Source organism: Bos javanicus, chromosome 10, assembly GCF_032452875.1.
Source record: "Bos javanicus breed banteng chromosome 10, ARS-OSU_banteng_1.0, whole genome shotgun sequence".
Taxonomy (NCBI): domain Eukaryota; kingdom Metazoa; phylum Chordata; class Mammalia; order Artiodactyla; family Bovidae; genus Bos; species Bos javanicus.
In genome coordinates this window covers 57,866,634-57,886,507 of record NC_083877.1, presented here as the reverse complement: position 1 = coordinate 57,886,507, position 19,874 = coordinate 57,866,634, and the positions used below count along the sequence as shown (strand labels likewise).

Here is a 19,874-nt window from a genome sequence, read left to right as displayed (position 1 = left end):
AAATGCAGAATCCTGACCCCATCTCAAGACTTATTTAGAAGCTACAGTTTAACTAGATTCTCAAGTGATTCAAACCCATGTTCATTTCTGGCAACACTGCTAAGTGATGCATACATAAGTTGCTCCGCTGGTTAGTGACTGATTTGGAAAACTCAGGTCTTCTGAGTTGCTCTTTCCATTGACCCTCCTAAAAAACATCAAAAGGAAGATTGAGAATCTAATCACTGTCCAGTAGAACTTTCTGTGATGATAGAAGTATTAGTATTTTACTCTGTGTTGTCCAGTGAGATAATCACTAGCCACATGACAGTTGAGCATTTGACAGGTGGCTAGTATACCCAAGGAACTGAATTTTTAATTATATGTATTTCTAATTAATTTATTCTTCACTGCATGAAGTTAGTGGCTACTGTATTGGACAGCACATATTTAGATGATCTTTGCCCACATTAAGTTTAAAATTATTTGAGCTGTAATTTAATAACTGATTCGGCTTAATTTGGGATTCCCTGATGGCTCAGATGGTCAAGAGTCTGCCTGCAATGTGGGAGACCCAGGTTCGATCCCTTGGTTGGGAAGATCACCTGGAGAAGGAAATGGCAATCCACTCCAGTATTCTTGCCTGGAAAATCCCATGGATGGAGGAGCCTTGCAGGCAACAGTCCATGAGGTCACAACAAAGTCGGACAGGACTGAGCAACTTCACTTCACTTAAACTTAATTTAATAATTTCCTCCTAATTTACAAGTTGGAGTGATGGTAGGTTTCTAACTACCTACATCCCTAAATGCCTAGGTATTAGTTTAGTAGTTATTATAAAGCAATGCCAATTTTCTGATATACTCCTGTGTTCAATAGTGTAGATAATCTAAGCTGCTGCTCCTGCTAAGTCACTTCAGTCGTGTCCGACTCTGTGCGACCCCATAGACAGCAGCCCACCAGGCTCCCCCGTCCCTGGGATTCTCCAAGCAAGAACACTGGAGTGGGTTGCCATTTCCTTCTCTAATGCATGAAAGTGAAAAGTGAAAGTGAAGTTGCTCAGTCGTGTCCGACTCTTAGCGACCCCATGGACTGCAGCCTTCCAGGCTCCTCAATCCATGGGATTTTCCAGGCAAGAGTACTGGAGTGGGGTGCCATTGCCTTCTCTGAATCTAAGCTGCAAGAATATCTATTTCCCCATTTGTCTCAAACACTTGGATTTAAAAATATTAAAAATAAACTGTTAGGGACTTCCCTGGTGGTCCAGTGGCTGAGACTCCACACTCCCAATGCAGGGGCCTTAGTTCAATCCCTAGTCAGGGAACGAGATCCCACATGCCCCAACTAAGAGTATGCATGTCACAACTGAAAATCCCAAAGGCTGTAACTAAGATCTGGTTTGGCCAAGTATGTAAATATTTAAAATAAATAACCTGTTAAGTAAGTGTTCCTTAATTATCTTATGGGTAGCATTGAGGGGACAGTTTTTGCCTCTGGCGTAATATCTCCAGGTTTTTTGGCAGTTGTCGATAGCTGCCAGATTGATCTGCCTTTTCTTGTGTTATTTCCAGGTGTAGAAACATTGAGTGGTTCTTAACCTTCCACCTTATGCAGTGGGAAGATTGTAACCCTAGAGTAAGTCAGAGTGACCTGTGTCCAAATCTTGCATGATTTTGGTGAACTTGCTTTATCTTTTGGAGCAGTGCTCTTGTTTGTAAAATGAGACTTAAAAGGTGGTGGTTCTGAGTAACAGAAATAGTTTTTTACTTAGAAAATGTGTGTGTGTACTCAGTCATGTCCGATTCTTTGTGAACCCATAGACTGGTAGCCCTCCATTCTCCTCTGTCCATGGAATTTTCTGGTCAAGAATACTGGAGTGAGTTGCCATTTCCTTCTCCAGGGGAGCTTCCTGACCCAGGGATCAGACCCACATCTCCCACTTCTCTTGTACTGTAGGTGATTCTTTACTGCTGAGCCACCAAAGAATCCCCACTCAGAAAATGCCTGGCACTTAATGGACACTCAGTAAATTTGAATTACCTTCCCTTTCCCTTGTTCTCAGCTTCTTACAGCCTGTATTTAGTTTTATGTTTAAGATTCTGATTTTAAATCTTGTTGGTTCCCACCAATTACATGACTTCTTGCCTTGCTTCATTCATGTATATCCCTAGTACATTCCTCCACTTGTGCTCTAAATTCCTTCTCTTGATCTTTTTTTTTTTTAATATTTTTTTGATGTGAACCATTTTTAAAGTCTTTATTGAACTTGTTACAATATTGCTTCTGTTTCACCTTTTGGTTTTCTGGCCAAGAGGTATGTGGGATCATAGCTCCCTGACCAGGGATCGAAGCATCACCCCCTGCATTAGAAAGTGAAGTCTTAACCACTGGACCACCAGGGGAGTCCCGTTCTCTTAGCTTCTTAAGGACTCGTCTCTTGCCTGCCTCATGAATTTTGCCCCTTCTATTGGACTGTCTTTGAAAAAGTGAAAAGTAAAAGTACCAATCCAACTCTTTGCAACCCCATGGGCTGTAGCTCTCCAGGCTCCTCTGTTCTTGGAATTATCTAGGCAAGAATACTGCAGTGGATAGCCAATCCTTTCTCCGGGGATCTTCTTGACCTAGGGATCGAACCAGGTATCTTTATTGATATACAAATGTGCTATAGAGCTATACAGTAGCCACTAGCCACATTTGGCTATTTAAACAAAAATTATCAGTTCCTTAGTCATGCTAATTATATTTTACTTGCTTGGTATCCTTGTGTAGCTATTGGCTTCTGTACTGGACAGTGTAGATATAGAGTAGAAATCTCTTACAAACCCTCTCCTGATTCCACATTTTTCTCTTCTAGCTATTGCCTCATTTCTCTAGTCTACTTTGAAGCATATTTTCAAGAACTATCTTTGTGTTCTCCTTCCACTTTGCTTTGTTCTTCAACTCCAGACTTGTGTCACCATCTCACCACTGAAAGTACTCTTAAGTCAAGGTTACCAGCGATACCATTTACCAAATCCATCTTAAAGGATCTTATAGCAGCATTCAGTATTGTTAACAGTTTCCTGCCTGTTCACCTGCTTCTCTTAGTTTATGGGACACATATTTTTGTTTTCTTCCTACTTCACACCTTGTCATACATTAACAGGCTTCTCTCTCCTCTCCTGCCTCTAAGTATTGGCATATCCCAGAGGTTGGTCTGGGCTTCCCTGGTAGCTCAGCTGGTAAAGAATCCACCTGCAGTGTAGGAAACCTAGGTTCGATTCCTGGGTTGGGAAGATCCCCCTGGAGGAGGGCATGGCAAACCACTCCAGTATTCTTGTCTGGAGAAACCCCATGGGCAGAGGAGCCTGATGGGCTTCAGTCTTTGGGGTTGCAAAGAGTTGGACACGACTGAGCGACTAAGCACACAGAGGTTGGTCCTGGACTTTCTTCCTCTTCTCTTAGTTCTGTCCATAGATAGTCTCATTCAATTTAGTTTTTAAAATACTATCTCAGTTCATTCAGTTCAGTCGCTCAGTCGTGTGTGACTCTTTGAGACCCCATGAATTGCAGCACGCCAGGCCTCCCTGTCCATCACCAACTCCCGGAGTCTACCCAAACCCATGTCAACTGAGTCGGTGATGCCATCCAACCATCTCATCCTCTGTCGTCCCCTTCTCCTCCTGCCCCCAATCCCTCCCAGCATCAGAGTCTTTTCCAGTGAGTCAACTCTTAGCACGAGGTGGCCAAATTACTGGAGTTTCAGCTTTAGCATCATTCCTTCCAAAGAACACCCAAGGCTGATCTCCTTCAGAATGGACTGGTTGGATCTCCTTGCAGTCCAAGGGATTCTCAGGAGTCTTCTCCAACACCACAGTTCAAAAGCATCAATTCTTCGGCGCTCAGCTTTCTTCACAGTCCAACTCTCACATCCATACATGACCACTGGAAAAACCATGGCCTTGACTAGACGGACCTTTGTTGGCAAAGTAATGTCTCTGCTTTTCAATATGCTGTCTAGGTTGGTCATAACTTTCCTTCCAAAGAGTAAGCATCTTTTAATTTCATGGCTGCAGTCACCATCTGCAGTGATCTATTTCCCATGAAGTGATGGGACCAGATGTCATGATCTTCATTTTCTGAATGTTGAGCTTCAAGCCAGCTTTCTCACTCTCCTCTTTCACTTTCATCAAGAAGCTTTTTAGTTCCTCTTCACTTTCTGCCATAAGGGTGGTGTCATCAGCATATCTGAGGTGATTGATATTTCTCCCGGCAATCTTGATTCCAGCTTGTGTTTCTTCCAGCCCAGCGTTTCTCATGACGTACTCTGCATATAAGTTAAATAAGCAGGGTGACAATATACACCTTTGACGTTGTCCTTTTCCTATTTGGAACCAGTCTGTTGTTCCATGTCCAGTTCGAACTGTTGCTTCCTGACCTGCGTACAGGTTTCTCAAGAGGCAGGTCAGGTGGTCTGGTATTCCCATCTCTTTAAGAATTTTCCACAGTTTATTGTGATCCACACAGTCAAAGGCTTTGGCATAGTCAATAAAGCACTATCTACATGTGAATAATTATCAAATATGTTTCTGGTTTAAATATCTCACCTGAATAGACTTAATGTGTCCAAAATAGAACTCCTTCTCTTATAGTGTTATCCCAGCCTCCCCCATCTCAGTAATTGGCACCTAGGAGTTATGCTTAAAACCTATGTTTCCCTGTATCATCCACCATATCCAATCCATCGCCAGGTTTTCTTGGTCTCCAGAATATTCGGGTTGTCCTGGTTTTCTTCCTCATTTCTACCAGCCTGGTCTCAGTCGCCGTTATCTCATGTGGCCTGCTGAAATAGCTTTTAACTGGTCTCTGCTTTCACTTGACCATCTTCTTCAGTGCATTCTCCTCCCAGTAGCTAGAATTATCTTGGAAACATGGAAATGCAACCATGCCAGTTGTCTGCTTAAAATTCTTCAATAGCTTTCTTAGTTATAAAATTCAGAATCGTGCCTCTTTTTCGCATCACTCCCTGCTCCCTTTACTAAGGACACCGTCAGTACACTGGCTTCTTTTCTTTTCCTCCAAAATTCCAAGTTACATCCTGATCTAGATTGTATTTCTTTCCCCTCTGTTTGGGATCCTCTTGTTCCATCTCTTAGTAGTGCTGCTTCCGTTTACTATTCGGGTTGCAGCATTTTAGATGGCCATTTCCAAGCCACTCCATCAGAGCACTTGGCCAAACCTGAAGTTATACTTACTTGTTGGTCTTTTCTCATTAGAGTGTAAACTGTTTGGAAGCAGAAGAACCTTAATTGTCTTATTCTCCACTGTGCCATAGAACACTGCTTGACACATGCCAAGTGCTCAGTAAATTTTTGTGCACCTATAAAATGTTTGGCTCCCTTAAATTTCTGAAGGGAAAAATATGTTAAAGATTGCATTGTAGTCATTGTAACATGATTCTGAACTGAGTTTTTTAGCTCTCTGTACATTATTGGTACAGTTGCAAAAACTTAAATGGGATCTGAGTATTAGGTGGTAATACTATGCCAGTGTCAATTTTCTGATTTTGATGATTGTATTCTGGTTATGCGGAAGAATGTCCTGTCTATAAGAAACACTAGGGTTGGGAAGAAAGGTACAGTGTACTTGTCAATAAATTACATTACTATTAGAAAGAAGATCATGGGCTTTGGACTGAAACCTGAAGTTCAAATTCTGGCTCTCAGTGTGTGTGACTTTTAATGCATTATTTAAATTCTCTAAAAATCTCAGGACCCATTTTGCAGTGTTGTTAGGAGGATTTAGTGTAAGAGTAGTATGCTTCATATATAATACATTCTTAGGCTTTCTGTTGTTCTATATTAAAAAAAATCTGTTCTCATGTTCAGTGCTGTGATTTCCTTTATAATACAAATTTTTTCATTAATTGCTTTTATAAAAGCTGATAATGTAAGATAAATATGTACCAGATAATGTTATTTATATCCTCAAGTTAAAACTTTTTGAACTGTATTCCATAATGTAGTTCTTAAATTCTTAAAAACTGTATACTTTTAAGTTATAAAGTAGAGCCTCTAAAAATTATTTCAATTAAAATATGTGGGAAAAATAATAAAATATGTGTCTTTGTCTTGAGTAACATGGTAAATTTTTATCTTCTTTGAAAGTGTCAGTGAATCTGTGGTATTTAAATGCTAATGTATTAGTTTGTATTATTATTGATGTAAAAATTACACAAAAACTGCCTAGCAAAATGAATCATTACTTACAATTGGTGATTTTAGTTTTCTCTTTTTCTTTCCCTTCACTCCCCTTGATGGGATATTATTAAGTAAACATAATGACCAAAAAGGAACTTTCCAGGTGGCTAAGTGGTAAAGAATACACCTGCCAATGCAGGAAATGCACGAGATGTGGATTTGATCCCTGGGTCAGGAAGGTCCCCTGCAGAAGGAAGTGGCAACCCAGTCCAGTATTCTTGCCTGGAAAATTCCATGGACAGAGGAGCCTGGCAGGCTACAGTCCGTGGGGTCGCAAAGGAGTCGAACACGACTCTTGACTAAAACAGCACATACAGCAACGACAGATGACCAAAAAGGGAGAAGGTGTTTAAGGATGACCCCTGAGCCTTTTTATTTTTTTCAGTCTATTTTTCACAGTTTATTTTCACAGTCTATTTTAAACAGTATAAACTACTTCACTAACACTGCAAACCTTAAGACCGCATGATTCAGGTCACCCTCTTGAAACACACTGTGCTCTTATGTTTTACTTCTACATATGCTGTAACCCCAATACATTACTACTTTTGCTTTAAACAATCAATAGTCTCTTAAAGACATTTAAACGTGTGGATTGGGTTGTTTTTTTTTTAAGGCTTTTTGCTTTTTCCAATTATTTATGCTTTCTGTAGATCTTCCATTTGGTTCATCTTCATGATAACAAACTTCTTTTAGCGTTTCTTGTAATGGGAATCTGTTGGACAAATTCTTTTCATTTTTTTCTCTTTGAAAATGTTTTTGTTTTGTCCTTTTTGAAGTGTTTCCCTCGATGTAGACTTCTGGGCTGGTTGTTTCTTTCGACACTTGAGAGATGATGTTCTGTTGTCTTTAGCTTTTGTGTTTGTCTGCCTTTGTTCCTATTGTTTTTCCCTAGTATATACTTTTTTCTCTTTCATAGTTGCTTTTAAGAGTTGCTCTTGACCTTCCCGCTCTCTAACTTTCAACAGTTTATCATGTGCCTAGATTTTTCTTTGTATTTATCCTGCTTGCAGTTCATTGACCTTCCGGGTCTGTGAGTTGATGTCTTTATCAGTTTGGGGAAGTTTTTGCCCATTGTCTCATCACATACTTCTGCCCTGTCAGCTTTGTAAATCATGTTAGCTTTCTGAACTACTTTTCAGCCTTGCTGCTGGCTCTTTGAATTGCTTGGACATTTTCTTTGATTTCCAGTACCACCTCCGGTTTTCTTTACATCAGGTTTTTGCCCATTTTCTTAGGAAGAATATTTGCCTTATACTCAAGAGTGCCTTTGAGGGATTTATCTCATACTTCCTGTCTTGACCTCCACCTTGAGAGGGGCATCTGTCTTGGACAAAATGGATGCCCATATGCTTCATGAGGTTTTCTCTCAGCTTTTCTGACTTGGCTTCAGACTTGTACTCTCAGTGAAGACCTGTGGGGAAGGATTGGCAGGTAGGGCTTGTAACTGGGCTTCCTCTGAATTCTAATCTGTTACCTGAACCCGCGTGCGGCAAATATCATTGTTTATAAATTTGACTGGCTTCTTCTTCGTCCTGTTAGTGGAAAATATCTTGTTCTCTTGCAACTTTATGAGAAATGAGAATAACCATGATCTCTTGTGTTAGGAAGGGCTTGATATTTTCTAGAGTTTATAGAGTTCTTTGCATCCTTAGCTTTCAGGTGTATTTCTTAATTACAGTTCTGTAGCTAAGAGTCAGACACGACTGAGCGACTTCACTTTCACTTTTCACTTTCGTGTGTTGGAGAAGGAAATGGCAACCCACTCCCATGTTCTTGCCTGGAGAATCCCAGGGATGGGGGAGCCTGGTCTATGGGGTTGCACAGAGTCGGACACAACTGAAGCGACTTAGCAGCAGCAGCAGCAGCTTACTCAGTTTATCATGGTTTATCGGAAGAGAGTAATGGTGTCTTGCAACTTTCTGCATTTTAATCAGAAGTGGAAATCCTGAGTTTTTCACTAAACTTAAAATATTTTGGAGCTGGAAGAGATTGTAGAAATCACGGAGTTTAGCTACATCATTTTCCTGATGAGGAACTGAGACATAGTAATATGAGAGGCTTTGATTACAAAGCTAGTTTCGCCACAGATCCTGGACTAAACTTCAGATCACTTTAGTTCGTGCTTCTTTGTTTTTAATATGGGGTTGGTGACATCAGATGAGAAGTTTTCAGCAGTATCAAACTGTCATGTGACTCTGATAAGAGACTTATGCTATTTTTTTTTTAATTTGGCCGCATCAGGTCTTAGTTGCATCACATAGGGTCTTCGTTGTGGCTCACAGTCTCTAGAACTCAGGCTCAATTGTTATGATGCCTGGGCTTCATTGCTCCATAGCATGTGAAATCTTCTGGGACCAGGGATTAAACCTGTGTCCCCTGCATTGGAAGGTGGATGCTTAACCACTCGACCATCAGGCAAGTTCCTACTTACACTATTTTCTATCTTACAAGCTTTCTTGTTTAGGTTTGGAGAAAATGAGAAACAAAGGAGAAAAGATATTCCAGAAAAGCTGTATGCCATTCTGAATAATTTTTTTAAAAAATTGGGCACACTCTTAAATAAGCATGTGATTGTCTCCATTTGGTGGGGGTCCAGACATGTTTTATGTGGCCTTGAGCAGTGGGACCTTCTTCAGACCCTCACCAGGGTTAGCTCAGAAATAACAGCTGTTGTATTTGATGCCAGTCTGGAAAGCTGTGGTGCTTTCAGATTCTCCTAACATGGGATAAAGAACAGTACAATCAGAGAGTACTGGCATGATCTTCCATATCTTCACAATACCTACTTGCTAAGCTAGCAGGACTTTTTACAGAGTCCTGCTCATCTGGTTATATAGGGCACTGCTTCAGTGGTGCAGTCCCTCTCCACTACCTCAGCAAAACAAACTAGGAGCTATAACAGCTAACGTTTTTCTGTTTCTCCAGTCCAACTGGGTTGAAATCAATTGCTTTCTTCGTGTGTTGGCAGACCTATATGTTCACCATAGGGTGAGGCTCCTGAGCTAATGCCTGGAAAGGAAAGCACCGTATCTGGAGTCATCACCAATGTTCCCACATGGTAGGTCAGAATGTGATCAAATTCTGAAAAAATTGAGGGTAGAGCTTGTGTTCTCCAAAGCTTTCTCCTACCAAGTAGAATATGTTATTTACATTAATTCATTCAATAGTGTTTAAGGTGCCTGCCATCAGGAACTATGCTCAGAAAATGTCAGTAAAGGTACTTAGTCCCAAACCTTTAAAAATAGAACTGCAGCAAGGGGGAAGGGAGTGGTGCCCTAGAAAATGAAGATTAGAAGATTTGAAGATTAGAGGGTAGATTAAATGAGATTGGGGATGGATGGCAAAAGACAAAGGAAGGAAAATGCTATGGAAAAGAGAAAGCAAGCCTAGTGGACAGAGAGAAGTCTACTACAATGGAATCTACTGCAGTGGAATACAATGCTCTAGGAGTACGTGCTCCATGAGGCTTTTTTTTTTTTTAACCAATTTGATGCCTTCTATACCTTAATGCCTAAGACAGTGCCTAGCATTTGATAAGCACTCAAGGTTTTGTTGAATAAAAATGTAGTGGATGGATGGAAGAATTGAAACAAACAGTGAAAGCTCTTAAAAACTGCTTCTGGGCCATTTTGGGATGGCATTTCCCTACTGCCTTCAAGTTGGTGCCACCATGTGACCTGCTTTGGTCAGTAAAATATGAGTAGAAGTGAAGTGTATGATTTGTTGGATGAAGGTTTACGAATCAGTGGGGCGGCCCAGGTGGATCAGTGGTAAAGATCCTGCCTCCCAGTACAGGAGATGCGGGTTCCATCCCTGGGTCAGGAAGATCCCCTGGAGGACATGGCAGCCCACTTCAGTATTCTTGCCAGGATAATCCTTAAGACAGAAGAGCCTGGCGGGCTACAGTCCATGGAGTTGTGAGCAGTTGGACATGACTGAGCACGCACGACGTTACATATCAGTGAGATATTCTCATTTCTTTCCCTCTGGCACATTGAGTGGCTGTGATAGAGGTGGTATAGCTCCTTCAGGAGTTTGGATAACAGCTGTTTCACTTGTTGCATGAGCCAGATTTAAAAGGTCTTTTTACTCACTGAGGTTTGGGGGTTATTTGTTACTGTAACACTGTATAAGTTGTCTCTCAACTACTATAGAAATTTGTATTCATTTTTGTTTAGTTGGAATCGTTAGATTTCCAAAGGTACTTGAAGAAGAAGGCTGCCCAAGTGTCTTCTGCTTATATATTTGCCCCAGTGTTTCCTTGCCATTGGTTAGGAGAAGAGTCTTAGAAATGACGGCTCGGACAGGAGGAAGATAGGAAGGGGTTGAAGGGTTATTATAATTATTTTAAATTTTCCAGCCATAAATTTGTAGATGGGATTGTGTTTAATGTTTTATGTTAAATGTTTAATGTTAATTTTATAGCAATTTCAATCACAGTTCCACCATTCTGGGCGTCCTAGTATATTAAGTGGGAGCAAAACCTAGTCAGGTTAGAAAACTTGTACTGTGCTTTCATAGGTCATAGACTTTTAGAATTGGAAGGGTATGCCTAGCCGCTGTTAACGGAGGAGGCAATGGCACCCCACTCCAGTACTCTTGCCTGGAAAATCCCATGGACGGAGGAGCTTGGTGGGCTGCAGTCCATGGGGTCGCTAAGAGTCGGACACGACTGAGCGACTTCACTTTCACTTTAGAGATCGTGTGACTAGTTTATCTAATCTGTAAAGTTCTGATATTCCAATGTGAGTACCTAGAGTAAATAGCAACTAGATATGAGCATCAAAATAAACATATGACGTTTATCTTATAATGGCCTTTTAAATGGTTGAAGTCCCTAATGTTAAAATGCATTTAGGCAAAGGTTCAGACAATTTAAGAACAGAAGTTAGGACTAGAAGAGAAGTTTTTAAAAAACTGGTTACTTTGTTAGAAGCTATGTAAGCATCCATCTTTGAAAGTCTGTCTCTGTAGCTAATGGCAGTTACTGATAGCAGGCAAAAGCCCCTTAGGCTTTGATGCTTAAGTGTTAAGGTCCTCCCTCTCACACCGAGTTCCTGAGATGATTCACTGACACTGGTTTGCACTTCGGACCTCCTTGAGGCCCAGATCCTGAGAGGGGTCCCTGATAACTGTGGGCTACCCTGCATTAGGAGTAAGAGCTTTGTCAGGAATGCCTATAAGCAAGCAGTTAAGCTGTAGTCTTTGGCTTTCTCTGCCCTAGAAGCTTAGTAGCTTTGATGAGAGCTTGAGAACATGATCTTAGGGAAGGGTGAATTTGCTATAACAACACCTCTCTGTGCCAGGGTTAGGAAACAGTCCTAGGTGAATGTAAGTAGAGCTCAACCTTTCCCTTCTCTCCAAAAGTAACTGAGCTTTGGCTGAGATGTGAGGCTGGCTGAATGCCAGTTAACTCAGGTTACTCGGTTGACCCTGGAGAAGAGCTAAATAGGCAAGAGCTGGTGAGGGGTGGGGGTAAGTGAGTGAGTGAGTGTGATCAGGCCAGATGACCCAAGTCAGCATTTAACCTGAGAAGCAGCAGAATAGAAGATGGAAGGGAATATCAGGCAAGTAACCTTTATATTTAAGGCCCTCACCTCAAACTTGTACTTGCTGACACTGACCAAGTTGTTCATGGGTAAGAAGGGAAAGAAAATCGAATTTCTGTAGAATGTGTAAATGAGGCTGCTGCTGCTGCTAAGTCACTTCAGTTGTGTTCGACTCTGTGCGACCCCATAGACGGCAGCCCACCAGGCTCCCCCGTCCCTGGGATTCTCCAGGCAAGAACACTGGAGTGGGTTGCCATTTCCTTCTCCAATGCATGAAAGCAAAGTGAAGTTATTCTACTGTCTTTTTTATTTCTTTCTTTTGTGTTTTATGACTTCATACACTTAGGCCTGACTTAGAGTACCTGCATTTCTCTTGGTGATGGAGTGAGCTAAGTGACAGAAAGCAGGAGGCAATTTAGGGAAGAAAAAGCTCGAGGCAACATTTGTGGCTAATGTAGTTTCAGGGAACTATCTTGTTAATGTTGGAAGCTGGTACTCAGCCTGGCTACACAGAGAGCTTTTACTTCCATGTTATGGTGAATCACTAAAAGAAGACCAAAGAGCCAGCTTCATTCTTATAAATCATTCTCTGCCCTTCATTTTTATTTACCAAATTGTTAAAAACAAAGCAACATCAACTTAGCTAATTAAAACTTAACCAGTGATCTCTCTCCAAGCAACACAGTATCAGCACTCAGATTAGTAGGAATGGGAAACATTTGGAGACATAGAAATTAAAAAGGTGGTGGGAAGGGTCATTTTAAAGTTACTGTCCTGGCTTGGTTTTCCCTTTCTTTCCTTGAAGTGTGTAGAAAGTGCAAAAGGAAGGAGAACTGCACATCTTGAGTCTGAGCCTTGAACTTTGCTTTTATGAAGTTAAACATGATAGATGGTGGAGAAAATGGTATAAATGAGACATTTCTAGAGGTTGTTGAGGTGGATGGAGGATGCACTGACCAGTAATCTGCTGATCCAGTTTAGTTGCAGTTGCATGCCTGATGACTGCTTGGTGGATGTGAAAGATGGAGGTGATTGGACAAGATCAGGATTTGAAATGTAACTGCTGTAAGGGTCATAGTGATAAGGAAGAAGCTGTTTTCATAGTCACTAAGGAGGAGCATGGGAGGCCTTTGGCTTTTTATGGCTTCCAGAGGCGCATATCCTGACTGCTCTAATTAGGTCGGATCACCCAGTGTCTAGGCTCTCACAGCATCCTGTACTGCTTTTTCCCTTCTGCATTCCCTTTTTTCCTATTGTTGTTTGTTTCCAGCTGTACTATAAACTTCATGAGGGCAGGGGTCAAGCCTATTTTTACTTACCATTTTATCTGCAGTGCTTAGGATGCTGACAAGTACATAACACAATTTGCAAATACTTGCTGAATGGAGGGCACTGAATTGGAAGCATTTACTAGATCCACTTTATCATACAGAGGTATGGCGTTACCTCCAACTTACTGATTAAGGTGGGCTTACTTTTCAAGCTCCTGGATGAAAAGGTGCTAAAAAGCTTTTGGTTTAACAGATATTGAAGGACTTTGAAGACTACTACTCACAGAGCAGTGAGGCGACTATACAGGCAAGCACTCCCCAACCTTTCCTCCGCCACTCCCCCATCCCAGTTTTTTTTATTGGTACAGTCCTCACTGTCTGGTGGAATTACAGTTTAGTTGATAAATATTACATTCTTTCTTGAGATTGTGGTCTCATATTTCTGTAAAGTTTGCTCAAGGCTTTCAGTATAGGCATCATCTGAGTCTGTAATGAGAACTCTGTAGCTCTCAGCCTAGGCACAAGCTCTTACCTTCCCTGAAATGAATTTTTACCCATTCTTTACCCCTGTAAATGATGACCAGTGTCTTTGAGATTTCCGAAAGGGCATTCTCATCCTTACATTTGTTTCTGGTCTGTAATGCTTCTTGATCTCACTGAGATTGAAAGGGGCCCAATATGGATGGAGGTCTTGAGTCTGCAATTCATCCTCTGAATGGAGTTTCTACTGTGATACTTTTCTCGTGAATGAGAGTGGTGGTGTTTTAGCGAAGCGTTATTTCTGCTTGTCTCTGATTGCTGTGTTAGTGAACTAGAAGCTTATAAGAGTACTTAGAGGTTTTAGTATTATGTCAAGTCTGTTAAACAGACATAAAAATGTGCATTTATCAAAAACTTAAAACTTGATTGATCTTTAAGGAATTGTCTACATCAGGGCAAGAGGGGTCATTTATCTACTTAGTTTCTGAGTTATTCGTATTATCAGTTTCTCTCTCACACAGTTATTTTTCGTATTTATGGATCTCTCAGAATTGAAGATTTGCTCAGATTGAAGCATATGCTGTTACCTTATTTTTCAGGATCATATATTTCCACATGTGAAGTATATAGAAATATGAATGAAGCAGACAGGGAAATAAGGTAGATTCCTCTGTTGTATAGAAGCTTCACCACTGTGAAATAGCTGATGTGTTTGGTCCTAGCAGTTCTTAAGCCACACCTGAAGGTGATTGCAAGTTGTCATGTCTTCAGGTTCAGAATGGACAGCTTTATTTCATTCACTGATAAAAGTTTCTCCTGCCTTTAAATAATTATAATTAGCTCTTTGAACCAAGGATTATTGCAGCTGTCCTATTTCCAGTCCTTTCAGACTCATTGAGAAAATAGCATTGTATATGCACCTATACTAGCTTTAAGGTCAAAAGTCAGCAACAGGAAGCCTTTTCGTTTAAGGGTCTAGGCTGTATTACATGCTTATAGGCATGTATTAATATGTTTAAATGAGCTACTGCATTGGTCTCCTAGTTGCTTCTGGAACATGAAACAAATGCTCATCTTAGTGTATTTATTTATGCCTAATAGCTTTTTGATGTTTTTACTTTTTTCCAATATTTTATGATAAATTTATTTTATTTTGATGTTTTAAAACTTTTTATTTTATATTGGAGCCCCCTCTGTCTATAACAGTTACTTCCACATAACATCCTTAAGGCCCACCCACCTCCTTACTTCCTCCCTTAGAGCTTTGCTCCAGTAACACCTTATCAGAGAGGCATTTCCTCACTGCCCTCTTTGTCTCTTTTTTCTATTTTATTTTTCCATACCACTTATTGCCATCTAATGTGTGTTTTGCTTTTTGTCTGCCTGTGTTTCCGCCTGTAATATGAACTCTTCATTTACATTCTACCTAACTGTATAACATTCTAATAATTTGTCATACTTCAGTTGTTTTTTAAAAAATAACACATTAAAGATTGGTTGAAGCATGCTGTGTAATCCCCCCACCCCATTCTTGTTTCTTCCTTCATTCCTAAGGTGATTATTATCTTTAATTTGTTATTTATCAATCTTATGTTTTTATACTTTTGCTACATCTGAATGTACCTTAAAATAGCTTTATTTTGCATGTTTATCCACCTGCTATAACTAGTTGCAGCATGCATGTTTCTGTATGCAGTTTGCTTTTTAAATTTAGTATATATTTGATGATTTCTGCCATCTTCATTTTTACTATTATATAGTAGTTCACTGTATGACTATAACTCATTTATTCTTATTGTTGAAAGTTTAGGCTGTTTTTGTTATTTTGCTATTCCAAAAAAAAAAAAAGTGAACATCTGTATATCCATTTGCAAGCACTTATCTAGGGAATTTTCCTTGAAGAAAAATTGCCAAGTCATAGGTATGATATTTATTTATTTACTTATGTATCTACTTAATGCCAAATTGTTTTTTGATGTTCTTACTCTTTCCCAATATTTTATGATAACTTTATTTTGTTTTAATTTTTTATTAACTTTTTATTTTAAATTGGACTATAACTGATTAATAATGATGTGATAGTTTAAGGTAGACAGCAAAGGGACTCAGCCATACATGTACATGTATCCATTCTCCCCTAAACTCTCCCCTCCTATCCTGGCTGCCACATAATGTTGAGCAGAGTTCTCTGTGCTGTACAGTAGGTTCTTGTTGGTTATCCATTTTAATTATAACATTTTGTATACATATCAATCCCAAACTCCCTAACTGTCCCTTGTAAACTCTCACCATTTTTGTAGGAAAGTTCCTGTTTTTCTACATTCCTCTCCAGACTTGATATTTGCAGTTGAGACACTTCATTCAAACTATTTTTCCAATCTGAAATATCATCTTCATGAAGTAATTTGATATTTTTGATCATCAGTGAAGTTAAACATTTCATAGGCTTTATTCATAGGTTAATTCACTGTTTAAGTTCACCCCTTTGTAAGTGAACTTACGAAGTTCACCTTGTAAGTTTAAGAGCATATTTGGCAAATTTCTTATTTGTACTGCTACATTTTTGTTCATTAGGTATTGTCAGGCATTAACTCTGTCAGGCAGAGTTAATAAATAAACATGCCCTTTAATGAACTAACACTTTAAGATATTATGTATGTATTTTTAGAAAAATGTTGCAAATGCTTTACTGAAAAATTCTAAAGAATTCTGTAAAAATATTATGAACTTTTCCTTTGCTCATTGGCATTTAAGAAATTATACGGCCTAATGACCTAGATAATACAAAGAATCTAGTATGGTGAGGTCTGGAGCCTGAGTCAACACATGTGAATTGCTTATAACATAGGTAGCTATTTTTGATTGAGGGTAAGCTTTCCATTTAGTGATGTATGTAAGTTTAATACACCACCAGTGGTAGCTTATAGCTAAATGCCCAGTTTGTGTCATTTTATAAAGTTGATTAAAAGAGCATTTCCTGCAGTGGTGACTCTTTTCCTTCTTTTTTCTCATCCTCCAGGTTGTATCAGAGTAAGATGGACGGTAGCTTTGATTGTGATTGTGGTGAGCTGGAGCCACCTGATCACTAACAAAAGACATCTTCTGTTAACCAACAGCCGCCAGGGCTTCCTGTTGAAATATACAGCAACAGAGGAAGAAAAGAAGCAAAACGGAAATAGCGCTTACCAGCACCTTAGAATGATGCTGCTCAGGACCAGTCCAACACTGAATGTATCTGCACTGTGAGGAGAATGTTCATAGAAGCCTGTTGTGTGCATATTTATTCACATTTTTGTTAAATGTTAAATCCTTCAGCACAGTAAATCTGAGTGCATAGTATGTCATTTCATTCCGTTTGAGTTTCTTGAGTGTTTTCTTTAAATGTCTGCAGAGTTGCTGTCCCTTTCTTGAACTATGAGTACTGCAATCTTTTTAATTCTCAGTATGAGTAGAGCTTTTTGAGCTTTAAATCTAAGGGGAACTCAACAGGCCTGGTTGGCATATGCAATGAGCATCAAGAAACCATCTTGCTGTGGACGCAGAATTATTTTTTTCTCCCTTTTTAAAAGATCTTTCCTTTTGATGCCAGTTTTATTCCTTGTTCACACAAGTTCAACAATTTGAAAGGAAAAGCCAATAGTAAGGGTTTAAAAATGGCAGAGAAATTTGAAAGTCTCATGAACATTCATGGTTTTGATCTGGGCTCTAGGTATATGGACTTAAAACCATTGGGTTGTGGAGGCAATGGCTTGGTTTTTTCTGCTGTAGACAATGACTGTGACAAAAGAGTAGCCATCAAGAAAATTGTCCTTACTGATCCCCAGAGTGTCAAACATGCTCTACGCGAAATCAAAATTATTAGAAGACTTGACCACGATAACATTGTGAAGGTGTTTGAAATTCTTGGTCCTAGTGGAAGCCAGTTAACGGATGACGTGGGCTCTCTTACCGAACTGAGCAGTGTTTACATTGTTCAGGAATACATGGAGACAGACTTGGCTAATGTGCTGGAGCAGGGCCCTTTACTGGAAGAGCACGCCAGGCTTTTCATGTATCAGCTGCTGCGTGGGCTCAAATACATTCACTCAGCAAACGTGCTGCACAGAGATCTCAAACCAGCTAATCTTTTCATTAATACTGAAGACTTGGTGCTGAAGATAGGTGACTTTGGTCTTGCACGGATCATGGATCCCCATTATTCCCATAAGGTATGTGGAAAGTCAGTTGAGGCAGACCTCTAAATTGATACACATCATCAGAAACGGGTGCTTATAATTTCCTTTGTGTGTTGGTGGCAGAATTTGTAGTTAATTGTATTAAACTTTGCATACTACCTTTTTTCCATTCACAGTCTCCCTGTGTTTGAAGTGAAGGTGGAACGGGATCCTAGTTAAATACAAATTCTGGTTATTTGTAATAACTGAAACTCTCTCTTACTTAAAAGTAGGATATATCATGTGTTTAGGGCAGAAGGTTGCTGTTTCAGTTTTTACTTTTTTTTGTTTGTTTGGATATACTCTTCTGTTATGCTTTGTTTAGCAAACTTAGTTTGAAATTTAAATTTGCACAAACATAAAGTAGGCAATAAGAATAGGCAGAAGAATTCATAGTAACTTTGCCTTAAATAAAATTTGCTTTTGTATAGGAAATTAATGACATTTTTTGAGCTGAACTCTTTAGTTTTAGTTTTTTAGTTTTCAAATGAAATCATATATGGGACTGTGATGTTTAAAATGTAAAAATGGAGCTGTTTTGGTATAAACCATCCCTGGGAAGCCTGCTTGCTTGGCTTCCCATAGCACACATCTAAGACACATCTTGGTATTTGCATGTATCATCTCACATTGAGTATAACTTAACTTTAAAAAAAACTTCAGGATCAAAATTGAGTACCAAAATGAAATGGATGACCACATCTTTATGGATAACAGTGAAGTATTGTGGATAGAACACTGAACTAGGAGTTACACTATCTAAAATTGAGTTCCATTTCTACATCCAGCTAAACTATATGACCTGCAGACTCCTTAACCTGAGTGTTAATATCTACCTTCATATTTTCTCAGCATTAATTTTAGAGTGAAACAAGGCAACATATATTTAACTGTTTTTGTCAAATACTTCATAAATAAAAAGTAGTGAAATTGATTAGGAATGGCGTGTGCAGTATAGCCACATCCCCTGGGTTGTCAGTAAGGAGGTTGGTATTGCTTTATGAATAGCTCACCTTTGGTACTCTTTCCTGACTTTTCTCTCATTGATTTAAAGCATACCTACTTCATTGTTGACTTGAAGTGGTAAATAGCTTCTCTTCTCAAACCTGTTGTGAATATGTGCCCTAGAGTTAACACTAAATTCTTATAGTATTCTTTGGTCAGAATACTTCATGAGAATATCATGTTATAGATGATATGTTACAGGGGGAGTTTAATCTCCATACAGCCTCAGAAGTGCAAGAGCCTTGAAAAAAGGCATAGAAACCACCAGTACTGTTTAAGGATTTTACAATTACAGTTTGTTTTTAGATTAAGGGCGCTTTAATGAATCATGTTTTATGTACTGTTATTCAGCTAAAGTAAAAAGTATATTTTTGTTTCTTTTTCAGGGTCATCTTTCTGAAGGATTGGTTACTAAATGGTACAGATCTCCACGTCTTTTACTTTCTCCTAATAATTATACTAAAGCCATTGACATGTGGGCTGCAGGCTGCATCTTTGCTGAAATGCTGACTGGTAAAACCCTCTTTGCAGGTTAGAAATTTTAAAATAAATGGGAAAATTATCCCAAGGAGAAATAATTTCATATATTTCTATGAATCAAGATTTATGTAAGATTTAAACCAATTTATTATAGTCTATTAAAATGAAAAGATAAAATGGTATTTTAAAGATTGAGAACACTTACATATTTACTGGATTGTTCAGTAAAGTTAGTCTGAATTCTAGTGTTTCTTTAAGAAACATCTTTAAAAAATTAAGAAATATCTTTATTTCTTAAATATAATTTCCTATTTTATAGATCAATATTTGTTGGTTTTTATTAAATGATACCTGTGTTACCTGATTCTGTCAGTGTTTGTCACTTCCTGGTGAAATTTTTTTAGCTATTGTAAATTCAGTAATTCTTTCTTTGTCTCCTATCAACCCTGTTGCTTGAACTGCCATATCCTGTTGGCCTGACTGATGTGATATTTCAGAAACAACCAGTTTTATAATGAGTTTGGTGCTATGAGGGAGTCTAAAAAAGTGCATGAGAAAGTTCTGAGTTAAGGTGGATTAAAATAAAAACCTCTAAATAAAACAATTTTTTATCTTAAACCTTTGTACACTTTAAACACTTAATTAAACAGAAAT

The 19,874-nt window shown here is 39.0% G+C and overlaps 1 protein-coding gene across 5 annotated transcripts in view; it reads left to right on the top strand.

The window, feature by feature from the left end:
• MAPK6 (mitogen-activated protein kinase 6) overlaps positions 1 to 19,874 on the top strand; it is a 33,997-nt gene that overhangs the window by 4,046 nt on the left and 10,077 nt on the right. For 2 of the 5 annotated variants that reach the window (XM_061428744.1, XM_061428745.1), the window contains exons 2-4: positions 9,190 to 9,279; positions 16,541 to 17,729; positions 19,127 to 19,271. In XM_061428744.1, coding sequence (XP_061284728.1) covers positions 17,175 to 17,729; positions 19,127 to 19,271 — 700 coding nt within the window. In that variant the 5' untranslated portion in view covers positions 9,190 to 9,279; positions 16,541 to 17,174. Of the gene's footprint in view, positions 1 to 9,189; positions 9,280 to 16,540; positions 17,730 to 19,126; positions 19,277 to 19,874 lie in introns of those variants that run through there. The other 3 variants (XM_061428742.1, XM_061428743.1, XM_061428746.1) reach the window with 2 other exon arrangements.